General features: G+C 39.8%; 1 protein-coding gene and 1 long non-coding RNA gene across 4 annotated transcripts in view; both read left to right on the plus strand.

Moving 5' to 3' along the window:
• Positions 1-9,815, plus strand: part of LOC115177247 (serine-rich adhesin for platelets) — a 32,151-nt gene extending 22,336 nt beyond the window's left edge. For all 3 annotated transcript variants that reach the window (XM_029737852.1, XM_029737853.1, XM_029737854.1), the window contains 5 exons: positions 262-360; positions 614-776; positions 1,783-1,871; positions 7,833-7,937; positions 8,221-9,815. In XM_029737852.1, coding sequence (XP_029593712.1) covers positions 262-360; positions 614-776; positions 1,783-1,871; positions 7,833-7,937; positions 8,221-8,475 — 711 coding nt within the window. In that variant the 3' untranslated portion in view covers positions 8,476-9,815. The remainder of the gene's footprint in view (positions 1-261; positions 361-613; positions 777-1,782; positions 1,872-7,832; positions 7,938-8,220) is intronic.
• A 2,379-nt stretch (positions 9,816-12,194) lies between these two features.
• LOC115177253 (uncharacterized) lies at positions 12,195-12,920 on the plus strand. Its single transcript, XR_003872378.1, has 3 exons — positions 12,195-12,351; positions 12,468-12,546; positions 12,678-12,920. It is a non-coding gene; the product is annotated as an uncharacterized LOC115177253 (long non-coding RNA).
• The last annotated feature ends 1,394 nt before the right edge of the window (positions 12,921-14,314 follow it).

Consider the following 14,314-nt stretch of genomic DNA (forward strand, 5'->3'; position numbering starts at 1 on the left):
AGCCAATTATGTCACATTTAGCAATGCCCTCTACATTGGTCATGGCAGCCTTTATGCACCCTTTATTATAGAGTATGACATAAAAGTACAGTTGATCTGTGTAGTGTAGACTTTATGTATGCTGTATAGATTTTCTAAGTTGTACTTCATACAAAGTCAGACCGATATTGCTGTTTGATTTAGAGAAAGCATAGATAGATGCGGTGCTCTGATCGTCTCTCTCCTTCGCTCTCTCTCTCTCTCTCTCTCTCTCTCTCATAGATATCCTGTCGCCAGTTCTCCTGTAACTACTCAGACTGCTACGATGTGTACATGAATATGACTTCTGTTTCATGCAACGCTAATATCACCTTCTGTGAGGTACAGTATACGCTATGCGTGAATTGCAGATTTTTAGAATTTGAATAATACAAATGTACTTACAATTTCTTACACAACTAGAATTTTTTTGTTGCGTGCTATAGTTCATGTTGCATCTGCTGTCATTAATTTGTGTCACACCTATTTTAGATATAATCTTCCTGGCCCTACTACTAAAAGTTTCACACCATTTAAATGTAAGGGTATTTGTTTTTAAGAGTGTGCTAACAAAATGTGTGTGATGCCTTCTCAGCTGAAGAGACAGGAAGACATGACTTACACCGGTGGCTGCAGTTCCTCCTGCAGGAATGCCTGTGTCAATAACACTCAGACCAACTGTACCATGGGATGCTGCAACTCCACTGGCTGTCTTAGCTCTACCCTGGCCTCCATGGTTCGCGCAAACACTACAACAGGTAAATCTTTTTTCGTTTTTCCAATATTTTTTTTTTTCCAATAAAGAAAATCAATGTCCTGTGGCCTGCAGTGGTCCACTGGTTTAAAACGCTGCCTCTGGATCACATGCACTGTGTATCTCTGAAAGCATGGGTTCAAATCCATCCCACTGCTCAAGCACCCTCTCTCCTCCTTACTTTCCTCTATCCATCCTGTCTAATAAACACAAAAAATACCTAAGGAGTGGGACTAGCTCACTCATTAAAAAAATACATGTCCTAGATTTGATATCTAAGTGCCCTGTATAATGACTGTTTTCTATGCTATTCTGCATTTCTTCAGTTTCCTTGTAAACTGTGTGCAAGACTCAGTCAAAGCGTACTATGGTGTCCTTAGTGTTGGAGTTGGTGAGCCTGTAAAAACCCTGTCTTTTACTGTGAGAGATTAATGCTTATATGTATCACCACCACATCCATTGGGAGACTGTTACTGTATGGTGCTGAGCTATGTCTGTTGGTCTGTTGAACTATTAGTTCTGACAATGTTTTGTTTTTTTGTACTTTTTTATTTCACCTTTATTTAACCAGGAAGGCAGGTTGAGAACAAGTTCTCATTTACAAGTGCGACCTGGCCAAGAATAAAGCAAAGCAGTTCGACACATACAACAACACAGAGTTACACATGGAATAAACAAACATACAGTAGAAAAAGTATATATACAGTGTGTGCAAATGAGGTAAGATAAGGGAGGTAAGGCAACAAATAGGCCATGGTGGCGAAGTAATTACAATATACCAATTAAACACTGGAGCGATTGATGTGCAGAAGATGAATGTGCAGGTAGAAATACTGGGGTACAAGTACAATGCATAGTATCTTATCACGATTCCTTTCATTTCAACACATCTGTAAAACATGCTATTTACTTTGAATAAATCTGAACTGCATTATATGTGCATGAAAGTACTATATACAGTATTGAGACATGAGTCATCTCAAAAAAACTTCTTTGAATTGTTCCTCCAGTGACTACAGTGATGATGACCACCACCACCAGAACAACAACAGCAGCAGCAGCTGCCACCACCACCACTACAACTGCTATTCCAACCAATGTAAGAACTAGCTTCTGGGCGGCAACTTGAAGTTCTCTGGTTGATGTAGGCCTACTACAGTAAATTTCCCAATATGTTAGGGTACATTTCAATACACATTGAAGGGGCAATCTGGGACTGTGTGTGTGTGTGTGTGTTAGGGCTGTGACGGTCATGGAATTTTGGATGACAGTTGTTATTGTTCAGCCAAGGGACAGTGGTCACCATTATAATAGTTTTAAAGACGCACATTTTGTCCTCTCCACCGCTCCTGTGCTGCTGTTGCAGAGAGGGGGAGTTGTCTAGGCAACCAAAGACACCTTGCTTGTTTCAGCAATGAGGAACAAAGCTTAATCACTTTGTAATGAGTCCATGTTAGCGCGGAAACGGGCTCAACTGCATGAATGCCCGGTAGTCAGCTGTTCGTTCCTCCCCACCAAAATATATACAGTGCATTCGGGAAAGTTTTCAGACCCCTTGACTTTTTCCACATTTTGTTAAGTTACTTATTCTAACATGGATTAAATCGTTTTTCCCCTCATCAATCTACAGACAATACCCCATAATGACAGAGCAAAAACAGGTTTAGACATTTTTGCAAATATATAAACATTTTATAAACTGAAATATCACCAAGCTTAAGGTGCTTCAACAAAGTACTGAGTAAAGGGTCTGAATACCTAATAAGTATTCAGACCCTTTACTCAGTACTTTGTTGAAGCACCTTTGGCAGTGATTACAGCCTTGACTCTTCTTGGGTATGACGCTACAAGCTTGGCACACCTGTATTTGGGGAGCTTCTCCCATTCTTCTCTGCAGATCCTCTCAAGCTCTGTCAGGTTGGATTGGGAGCCTTGATGCACAGCTCTCTCCAGAGATGTTCGATCAGGTTTAAGTCCGGGCTCTGGCTGGGCCACTCAAGGACATTCAGAGATTTGTCCCGAAGCCACTCCTGCGTTGTCTTGGCTGTGTGCTTAGGGTTGTTGTCCTGTTGGAAGGTGAACTTTCGCCCCAGTCTGAGAACCTGCTCCAGAGCACTCAGGACTTCATCTTTCTCTCGATCGTAACTAGTCTCTCAGTCCCTGTCACTGAAAAACTTCCCCACAGCATGATGCTGCCACCACCGTGCTTTACCATAGGGATGGTGCCAGGTTCCTTCCAGATGTGACCTTTGGCATTCAGGCCAAAGAGTTCAATCTTGGTTTCATCAGACCAGAGAATCTTGGTTGTCCTTCTGGAAGATTCTCCCATCTCCACAAAGGAACTCTGAAGCTCTGTCAGAGTGATCATCGCATTCTTGGTCACCTCCCTGACCAAGGCCCTTCTCCCTCAATTCCATGTTTGGCCGGGTGGCCTGCTCTAGGAAGAGTATTGGTGGTTCCAAACTTGTTCCATTTAACAATGAAGGAGGCCACTGTGTTCTTGGGGACCTTCAATGCTGCAGACATTTTTTGGTATCCTTCCCCAGATCTGTACCTAAACACAGTCCTGTCTCTGAGCTCTATGGACAACTCCTTCAACCCCATGGCTTGGTTTTTGCTCTGACATTCACTGTCAACTGTGGAACCTTATATAGACAGGTGTGTGCCTTTTCAAATCATGCCCAATCAATTGAATTTACCACAGGTGGACTCCAATCAAGTTGTAGAAACGTCTCAAGGATGATCAATGGAAACAGGATGCACTTGAGTCTCATCGCAAAGGGTCTGAATACTTATGTAAATAAGGTTTATTTATTTTTATACGTTTGCAAAAATGTATAAAAGCCTGTTTTTGCTTTGTCATTATGGGGTATTGTGTGTAGTTTGCTGAGGAATTTAAAAAATGCAATCCGTTTTAGAATGGGGCTGTAATGTATCAAAATATGGAAAAAGTCAAGGGATCTAAATACTTTCCGAAGGCACTGTGAGTGAGGAACGAAATTATTGACACACTTGATAAAGATGAGCAATAATGATTGTATAAAATAAATAATTCAATTACTGAGCTATAGTGTATGCTTACAAAAATACAATTGCTCAAAGAGATTTGTTTTACCATGTAATATAATTTTTAAAAAACATTTTGGGGTCTTAATTACACCTTTACCGATTCGGCAACCCTTTCCTTCTCATAGCACGTTATGACACGGTCATAATCATGTCATAACAGCTGACATAACCTGTCATAACATTGTCATGACTGACACATTTACACCTGTTGTGACATATATTGTGGTATTTTATGGCTGGTTATGACACCTACATAAAAGTTCACATTTGTTTTTTCCCTGCCAAGAAGTTTCCTTTCATTTCAATGTTTGTTTCTTAAATCCTTTGTTGTAATGAATTCTTTAGGCATGTTTTTTTCATCATATTCTAAATAACTTGTAGAAAATACACATTATTACACTGTCATGAAGCATGTTGACCATCCTGTGTCACTTTACTTGGACTAAGAAAATACACATGACACTGTCAAGAAGCATTATGACCATCATGATAATATAAGTCATCACGTACATGCCCTTATATCAGTCATCAGTCACAAAGAGTGTCTTGTCCTGCTCCTGAAATCTGCTCCTGCATTCATCCCAGTCATCAGCAACAGAGCATTGGGGTAGGTGCATATCTGACATCAATGTGTGAGCAATTACAATGGTAATTCAATATGGTCAATTTACAGCATAAACATACTGTTGACATGTAGGCCATGCTGTATTGGAATGTTTTGCCCTGTGTGGTAGGTTTTGTGGGTTTTTACACTTAAGTAGATGTCATACCAAGCCTTAAAATAACATATGTCACAAGTCTAAATATGTGTCATGACAGTTGACCGTGTTATGACAAGTTATGTCAGCCGTTATGACATATGACATGGTTATGACCGTGTCATAACATATGACACTGGACGTCAAGTAAAGTGTTACCAAAGATCTTTATAAATAAAGTAGTCAAAAGTTTAGTATTTGGTCCCATATTCCTAGTATGGCTATATAAAGCTTGTGACTATTTTGGTTGTGTTTCAGATCATTATATGCCCAATGTAAATAATGTATTGTGTCATTTTGGAATAACTTTTATTGTAAATAAGAATAGAATATATTTGAAATACTTCTACATTAAAGTGGATGCTACTATGATTACACATAATCCTGAATAAATCGTGAATACTGATGTATGAGAAAGTTAGAGGATCAAAGATCATACACCCAAGATATGCTAACCTCCCCTGTTATTGGTAATGGTGAGAGGTTAGCATGTCTTGGTGGTATGATCTTTGACCCTCTGTAAATCTCTCTGGTGTGGCCAAAGAGGTCTATTTTCATGTCCTCTGACCATCTGTCTTTGGCCACGCACACCAGCGGTGGGTTTGGCATTTGAAAAGAACAATGCTTAGGCAGAAAATACTCATCCCTATTGTAAAATATGGTGGTATATTTTTTTATTTAACCTTTATTTAACTAGGCTAGTCAGTTAAGGACAAATTGTTATTTTACAATGACGGCCTGCCCCGGCCAAACCCTCCCCTAACTCGGACGACGCTGGGCCAATTGTGTACCGCCCTATGGGACTCCTGATCACATTCAGTTGTGATACAGCCCGGGATCGAACCAGGGTCTGTAGTGACGCCTCTAGCCTTAGACCGCTGCGCGACTCAGGAGATCTTTGATGTTATGGGCTATTTTGCTTCCACTGTTCCAGGGGCCATTGTAAGGTCAACGGCATCATGAACGTTACCAAGTACCAGGGCATTTAAGCCAAAAACCTGGTTGCCTCTGACAGGAGGCTGAAACTTGGCTGCAAGTGAATCTTCCAGCAAGACAATAACCCCAAGCACAAAGAAAGGGTTAATTGACCTAAAATCATTATTTTGCAATGGCCATCTCAGTCTCTGGACTTGAACCCCATTGAAAACCTGTGGTTTTAATTGAAGAGGGCATGTCCATAAACGCAGATGTAGAATATCAAGGATCTGAAAATATTCTGTATGGAGGAATGGTCTAAGATCCCTCCCAGTGTGTTCTCAAATCTCCTAACATTTTAGAGAAGTGTCGTTATCGTCGCAAGGGAACTAATGAAAACAGGGGATCCAGTCTTTTTTTTTTTAGATTGTTTGTATTACTTGTTAAAACAAAATCTCTTTCTCTGAGCAATTGTATTGGTATAAAATAATTATATGTTTTTAAAAAAGGGAACATACAATATAGCTCAGTATTTGCATTATTTATTTATAGTCTTTATTTACTCATCTTTATCAAGGGATCCAATTATTCAGCACCCCACTGTATAAATACAGCACCAAATCAAATCAAATTTATTTATATAGCCCTTCGTACATCAGCTGAAATCTCAAAGTGCTGTACAGAAACCCAGCCTAAAACCCCAAACAGCAAGCAATGCATGTGAAAGAAGCACGGTGGCTAGGAAAAACTCCCTAGGAAAAACTCCCTAGAAAGGCAAAAAAACCTAGGAAGAAACCTAGAGAGGAACCAGGCTATGAGGGGTGGCCAGTCCTCTTCTACCAGGCAAAAGTTTGTACACACCTACTCATTTTTATTTATTTGGACTATTTTCTACATTGTAGAATGATAGTGGAGACATCAAAACTATGAAATAACACATATGGAATCATATAGTAACCAAAAAAGTGTTTTTGAGATTCTTCAAAGTAGCCACCCTTTGCCTTGATGACAGCTTTGCACACTTGGCATTCTGGAATGCATTTCAATTAACTGGTGTGCCTTGTTAAAAGTTCATATGTGGAATTTCTTTCCTTCTTAATGCGTTTCAGCCAATCAGTTGTGTTGTGACAAGGTAGTGGGTGGTATACTGAAGACAGCCCTATTTAGTAAATTACCAAGTCCATATTATTGCAAGAACAGCTTAAATATGCAAAGAGAAACGACGATTCATCATTCCTTTAAGACATGAAGGTCAGTCAATACGGAACATTTCAAGAACTTTGAAAGTTTCTTCAAGTGCAGTCGAAAAAACCATCAAGCGCTATGATGAAACTGGCTCTCATGAGGACCTCCACAGGAAAGGAAAACCCAGAGTTACCTCTGCTGCAGAGGATAAGTTCATTAGAGTTACCAGCCTCAGAAATTGCAGCCCAAATAAATGCTTCACGGAGTTCAAGTAACAGACACAAAATCAACTGTTCAGAGGAGACTGGGTTAAATCAGGCCTTCATGGTCAAATTGCTGCAAATGAACCACTACTAAAGGACACCAATAATAAGAATAGACTTGCTTGGGCCAAGAAACACAAGCAATGGACATTAGACCGGTGGAAATCTGTCCTTTGGTCTGATTAGTCTGAAATCTGTCATTTGGTCTGATTTCACCATGAGTTTAATTGCAATTACTCCACAATATTAACCTAATTGACAGAGTGAAAAGAAGGAAGCCTGTAAAAATATTCCAAAACATGCATTTTTTTCAACAAGGCACTAAAATTATACTTTAGTGTCCTGAATACAAAGTGTTATGTTTGGGGCAAATCCAATACATTACTGAGTACCATTCTCCATATTTTCAAGCATAGTGGTGGCTGCATCATGTTATGGGGGTCGAATACTTATCTAATCAAGATACTGCATATTAGCGTCTTATTTTCTGTAAATTCTTTAGTCTTGTTAGAATTTTTCTTTCACTCTGACAGAGTATTTTGTGTAGATCGTTGACAAAAAAATTACATTTACATACATTTTTATCCCACTTGTAACACAACACGATGTCGAAAAAGTCAAAGGGTGTGAATACTTTGTTTTTTCAACGGTTATAAAGTTTATTTTATTTTCATGACTGTCTTCATCCATAATCGTCAGTTACACGTGTGTCTGTGTGTGTGTGTGTGTGTGTGTGTGTGTGTGTGTGTGTGTGTGTGTGTGTGTGTGTGTGTGTGTGTGTGTGTGTGTGTGTGTGTGTGTGCGTGCGTGCAAAGGGCTCAATGTCTGTGAGTTTACCAGCCTTTGTTAACATCATCCATCTGTTTACAGAACCTTAAGAAGTGCCAGATGTTTCAGTGCACAGATCAGAACTGTTACAAGACCTGGATAACCAAAGACCCAATGCCTTGTCCCCTCAACCAGCCCTACTGTGAGGTAGGCTTAATAGTGCACCCCCACTCTACCCTATTCATCATTCTATACCCATAGTAGACAAACTCGACATGCTTCATTGAACTGTAAATGCTGTAGGATACAAATGTACACTTTAAGTATTTTATAACGAATGAAGGAAAATACATTTGGCCACGACAACAATGATTATCTGTTATAATCTCAATAACATCACTCAGACAAGAGAGAATATCCTTTCGCCAATCTCGTACATCCTTATACTTATCAAACTCCATGCATTCTCAATCCACGTTTCTCTTTTCAGTTGAAAAAGATCACAACTGGTTCAACAACGACCTGGATGGGAGGCTGCAATGCCGACTGCACAAAAAACACCTGGTGTACGACCACAACAGGTACATGCCACCAAGAGTGCTGCAACACCTCCATAACATCCTGCCTCAAGCTGGACGGTACTCTGAACGTTCCTTCTTCTGCCACTAGAGGTCCTCACTTCCCTTTAGCATTGATCACTGCTGCTCTGCTAGTTTGTCTGCTCAGCATTGGTTCTCTGGTTTAAACTGTGTCGTGTTCAGTGGGTAGCAAGCAGAAGAAAATGTATTGAAAGAGGGAGGAAATACCTTGACTTGTCCATTGCAAAATGGTTTAAAAACGTTGCCTGTTGTGTGACTTAATGAACACAACCCTGTGTCGACCCACTGGGCCATTGCTTAAATTTTAAACAGCAGCGGTAGTAGTTAGCGCAGCAAAACCTGGTTTCCATTCCACATGAATACTATACTGGTTGTAGGTCTAGCCTACGCTGTTTTTGTTTGTTTGTTTGCTTGTATATGAGATGTATTGAGATACTGTATGTGAGGGCTCATATGTGCTTTTGAGAGATTTGGGTGATTTAATAAGTGATAATGATTCCCCTATGTGAGTCCAAACCAAATGGGTTTAAAGGGATTTATTGAAGAATATGACGATTAATATGGCTACAGAAAGCTATTCGACCATACCATCATACCCCATGTATAAATCAGTACTGCGTAAAACATAATACACAGAAGATGATAGCTATTTACGATCATAGATGACTGACCTAATGTATCCTACGGTAATTAATTATCGGCTTTTTCTTACTTATTGAGATTTCTGTAAGATGAAGTTTACAATTATGACATTTTCATAAATATCCTATTTTTTTAGGCACATTTTCTTTTGCCAGTGGTTTGCATGATGACTTGCATGTTTTCTTTGATTTTTCTCTTGCAAAGACCTTCTAGCCTGGTCTCAGATCTGGTTGTGCTCTTGCTAACTCAATTGCTCACTGACAAACCAAACATGCCCAGGACAAGGAGTTGGCATGATAGCACAAACAGACTGGCACTCAGGCTAAAGACTTTCTCCAATACAAAAGCAAACATCTGTTCTTTACAGATATTGCATAATAACTCAGTTACTACCTAGTCCTCGCTAGCATATTGTGAAGGACAGATTGACAATTTATGCACTTTTTTTAAACATATATTGGGCTGTAGAAGGTTTTTGAAATATTTGTGCTGATGCATTGAGGTGTAATTCATATCTGTGAACGTAGTCATACACTGTACAACTGTAATATGTGTTTTACGCCTTTTATTATTTAGCTGTATTCATAATTTACCATCATAACAATGTGGAAATTGATTCATAAAAATGGGTTATAAAATTGGGTTATCAAAATGTCTAAGCGTATATTTTTGCAGTAGTTTCATGGAAAGTTGGCATACAACACCTGATATGTCATATCTAATATTTGGAGAAAAGTTACTAAAAGAAATGTGTCGTGTTGGATATGTTCTACATTGTGTATAGTGTACAAACTGTAACAACTGCTTTTAAAGTCATATGAATTAAATACATGTTTGACCAAAACAAAAGATTAATATTTTCTTTGAAATTGTCTGCAGTGCTCCCCTGTTAAGAGATTGATGTAACTGTATTTGAGTCAACTAGACTTATATACCGAATACTGCGTCAAAATAAATAGATTATCTACAAGGGAACAGGCCAGGTCCTTGTGGACTTGCTCTTAATTAGTAATTGTACCTTATAAAGTATTGGCCATTCAGAATTCATACATAAAGTAAAACATTTAAAAGGCAAAACATTGTATTCCGTGCCACTATGCACCATGCATTAGAATTTGATTACCATGGAGATGGCTGTTAAAACCACATAGAAACATTTATTTTGTAGCTGTGGCTAAAGCCATAGATATAAAACACTATTGGTATATTGTCTATGGCTAAAGCAGTGTTGTTGAAATATCAATACAATTGTAAAGGTTGCATCATCTTACCAGCATAAATGTCATATTGAAACATCACCAAAAGACACAATTTAACACAATGAATTCAGAAAAGACATCTTGCTCATACAGTGCAGATGTGACTATGGATGCAACTATGAATGCAAATGATCACCCATCCTTTTCAACACCAGGCTTGGGTCCCAATAGGACCCCTGTAGATCTTGTTAAGTTCATAGATGACTCCATTCCCTCCAACCCTGGTGTTGATGAGGATGACAACGTGATCCATGCAACCAATTTTGTGAACCACTTCTCGGGTAAGAGCTAAGAATTTTTTTTTTTAAACACAGCTCTACCAATAGAGATCTTTGCTAATCTTTGAATATTGGTAAATTATTTTTTCCGGTAGGTTGCTCCATTTTATTTTGATTCCTGACATTATATGAGTACCCCTGAAGATTTGGTTCAGTTTGTTGCATAATCAATAGTTGATGAGCATGTCAATTATGTGGTAATCAGCTTGGGAGAGTTATGGGCCAACCTCCTTCCTGGACATGTCTCAGGACAGCTTATCCAATAGAGACCAGTAGTCTCAGTCCGAAGACATTGACTACCTAACAGGTATGAGTTCCATCTCTGTCTAGTGTGGTAGTTGATCTAATTTGCTGAATTTGGTATTGGATTGGTGTGACGCACGCCTCTAGGAAGAGGGAACGCAACACCCTGCTACAACTCAACTCCCCGTGGAGTGAAAGATTAATGGGATTGTAGGTGCGGGTAAGGATGACAAAGGAGGAGAATTTACCGTTCACAGGGAATTTATTCCGTCACACGGTCATTTTGGGAAAAGGGCTGGACGGAACCAAAGCAAAGAAAGTTAAAGTTAAAGAGCCCCCTCTCCTACTTTACCTACCCACAACTTACCTACCTAGCGCACTAACCAAAATACAGGGGATGGTCCGGCCAGGTCTTACCTAGTGTGCATAGACAAAGTACATACTCTGGTATATTTATGCCCACAGGCCTTTTGCCTAAGCACTCCCAAGGTGCCTTCCCCTTCCCCCCTGGGAACAAATGAAACCGAATACAAACAATTTCAATAATCAAAAACACTGCGTCCTATGGGGACACACATACCTTAGAAGCAGCAGCTACAAAATACTTAACAAAAACCTGTCTCTGAGCAACAACCAACACATGACTGTCACGTCCTGACCAGTAAAAGGGGTTATTTGTTCTTATAGTTTGGTCAGGACGTGGCAGGGGGTATTTGTTTTATGAGGTTCAGGGTGTGTTTGTGTATGTGTTCATGTAGAGGGGGTATTTGGTTTATATGGTTTGGGCTATGTATTTAGGTAGAGGGGTATTTGATTTATTAGTCCAGGGTTTTGGTTATTGTTCTATGTTAGTTTTTCTATGTTCTGTCTAGGTGTTTGTATTTCTATGTTTTGGTAATGGGGATTGGGGCCTTCAATTGGAGGCAGCTGTCTATCGTTGCCTCTGATTGAAGGTCCTATATTTAGGAGTGTTTTGTCATGGGATTTTGTGGGAGTTTGTTGCTGTGTATAGCTTTGTGCCTTACACGCCTATTCTTTGTCGTCGTGTTTTTGGTATACGTTTTGGTTTTCCTTCTTTGTCCGTTAATAAAAGAAGATGAGTATACATTTTCCCGCTGCGTCTTGGTCTAAACCCTGTGACAATGACATAACCATCAGCTCTTTCTCCTAACAAAGGAACACTGGATTTTATAGCTTCAGAAGAGGTCGATAATTGAAGACAGCTGTATCTCCTGACGAGAGGGCAGGGTCAGATCTCCAATCGTTGATGGGGCCGACCAATCCGCTGCTTAGAATTTCCGGAAGCCATCCTGAAACACACACATACAAACAAAACCACAACACAGAAACTGGGGAACTTAACAATTGGTTTGTTTCAGTGTGTTGTTCCACTCTCTTTACCATCTGACACTTTGTCCCTGTTGATCCACATACCCACCCTGCTTCTGGAGACCCGGGGAGTCTCCTGACCAGAGGGCTTTGACTCCCCAGGAACGTCCTCGCCACTCTGTGTTGACCCAGTCCTATTGGTCTGAGACCACTGATGTCTGCTCCCCTAGTAGGAACGAGGAGCTCCAAAGTAGCTCAAACCCCCTCTTGGGTAAGATCCATGCTGCTTAGTCTGCTAAACTTTGAATATTGGTAAATTCATTTTTCTGGTAAATTGCTTGATCCACTCTCTTTACGAGCAATTTTTTTCCCCCTCTTGATCTACAGATTGGGTCTTGCCTCATTTGAATGCCTGGAGCCAATCGTTCCAGTCTGGTTATGATCACTATTTCAACCCTGGCTACCTGTCAGTTACGAGTTCTACCTCTGTCTCGTGTGCTAATTTGTCTAATTTGCTTGATTTTGCATTGGATTGGTTTGTTTGAGTATTGTTTCACTCTCTTTAGCATCTGTCACGTTGTCCCTGTTGATCCACAGAGCCACCCTGTGTCTGGACTCCTGACTCCAGCAGAGCAGGGAGCCCTGAGCAGCCCAACAGCCCCAGGGAGACTCTTAACCAGAGGGCTTGGACTCCCCAGGACAGTCCCTGTTGCTTTTTAACTCCTGAGGATGATGTGTTGTACTAGTTAAATAAAATGTTACATGTGAACAACCACCAGGTCCTTCCTGGAGTCCTGGGATATTTCTTGATACTCTGGCTCCACCCACAGCAAGCATTCTGAGACAGCCACCTGAAATGTATGCTCTACTATTACAGGTAGCCTAGTGGTTAGAGCGTTGGGCCAGTAACCAAAAGGTTGTTAGATCAAATCCCTGAGCTGACAAGGTAAAAATCTGTCGTTCTGCCCCTGAACAAGACAGTTAACCCACTGTTCCTAGGCCGTCATTGTAAATAAGAATTTGTTCTTAACTGACTTGCCTAGTTAAATTAAATAAAAATATTACTTAGGAACTATGAAATGTGGATCTCAGATGTATGTATGCTCTGCATTCACTAAGGAGGACCTATGGCACCTCTGGAACACAGATACACGTAAGGGCTCTTAGGGTCTAGTATGATTTCATTTATTATAGTGTCTTGCATCTTCAGGATGCCCAGCCCACATATGCTTATAAGACTCTGCAAATTAAAAATAAAATCATATATGCACACAATAGGCCACATACTGTCCATTCACTTATAGTACTTTTTGTTGTTGTTTACAGATCCTTACATTTGTATACTGCTTTGTTTTCTTCATTTTCATCATCTAACACGTTGTCCCTCTTGATCCTCAGCCCAGGACTTCAGATGGGCTTTGCTTTTTGAGATCTCTGCATTCCTTCAAGAGACTGAGAGTTGAGTCTCAGTCCAACAATAGGAAGAGGTGCCACTGCCTGGGGTGTGACGCAGAGGACTGGCCTGCCAGCAAGAGAGCCAGGAATGAGTGTCCAATTGGCTCTCATGGGGCCATGAGGCACATTAATAGAACACAAAATAGGCACCAGACTAGAGCTGGGCCACAGTACAACAAGACATTCATAATAAAATATTGTGACATTTTTTTCCTTAGATTTCTTCCTGAGAAATGCCATCCAGTACAATAACTACAACACTTCAATCCAATGCAGGATTAGCTTAATAAAAAGGTCCATGTTTTTTCCTGTTAAACTACAAAATGATTGTTGACTAGGCATGGCTACACAATACTGTCCAAATGATATAATGTATCTTTCTTTTGCCTGAATAAGCTTTTGATATGTGTGTGAATCAGGATTGGGGAGTAACTCATTTCATGTAATCCAGTTACATGTAATCTGATGCTTTTTTGTTTGTTTTGTTTTTACCTGTAATCAATTACATTAACACCAACAAATATTGTAATCGTATTAGAGATACTTTTCAAAAACTAGATGATTAGTACTTTTAAATTCAGAAAAGATGTTTGCATACAAATACATTATAACACCTTTATGTATTCTCAATGACATTACATTTAGGATTGAAGAAAGGTGCAAATTTCAGTTTGTTCCACTTTAGCCAGTCTGACCAAAAGTCAGAGACCACTACTATGATGACACACCAAATGCGTTTGACCACTCTTTTTGTCTTCTTCTAAAGCCTCTTAAATTAA

Source organism: Salmo trutta, chromosome 37 (genome assembly GCF_901001165.1).
Source record: "Salmo trutta chromosome 37, fSalTru1.1, whole genome shotgun sequence".
NCBI classification, from domain to species: domain Eukaryota; kingdom Metazoa; phylum Chordata; class Actinopteri; order Salmoniformes; family Salmonidae; genus Salmo; species Salmo trutta.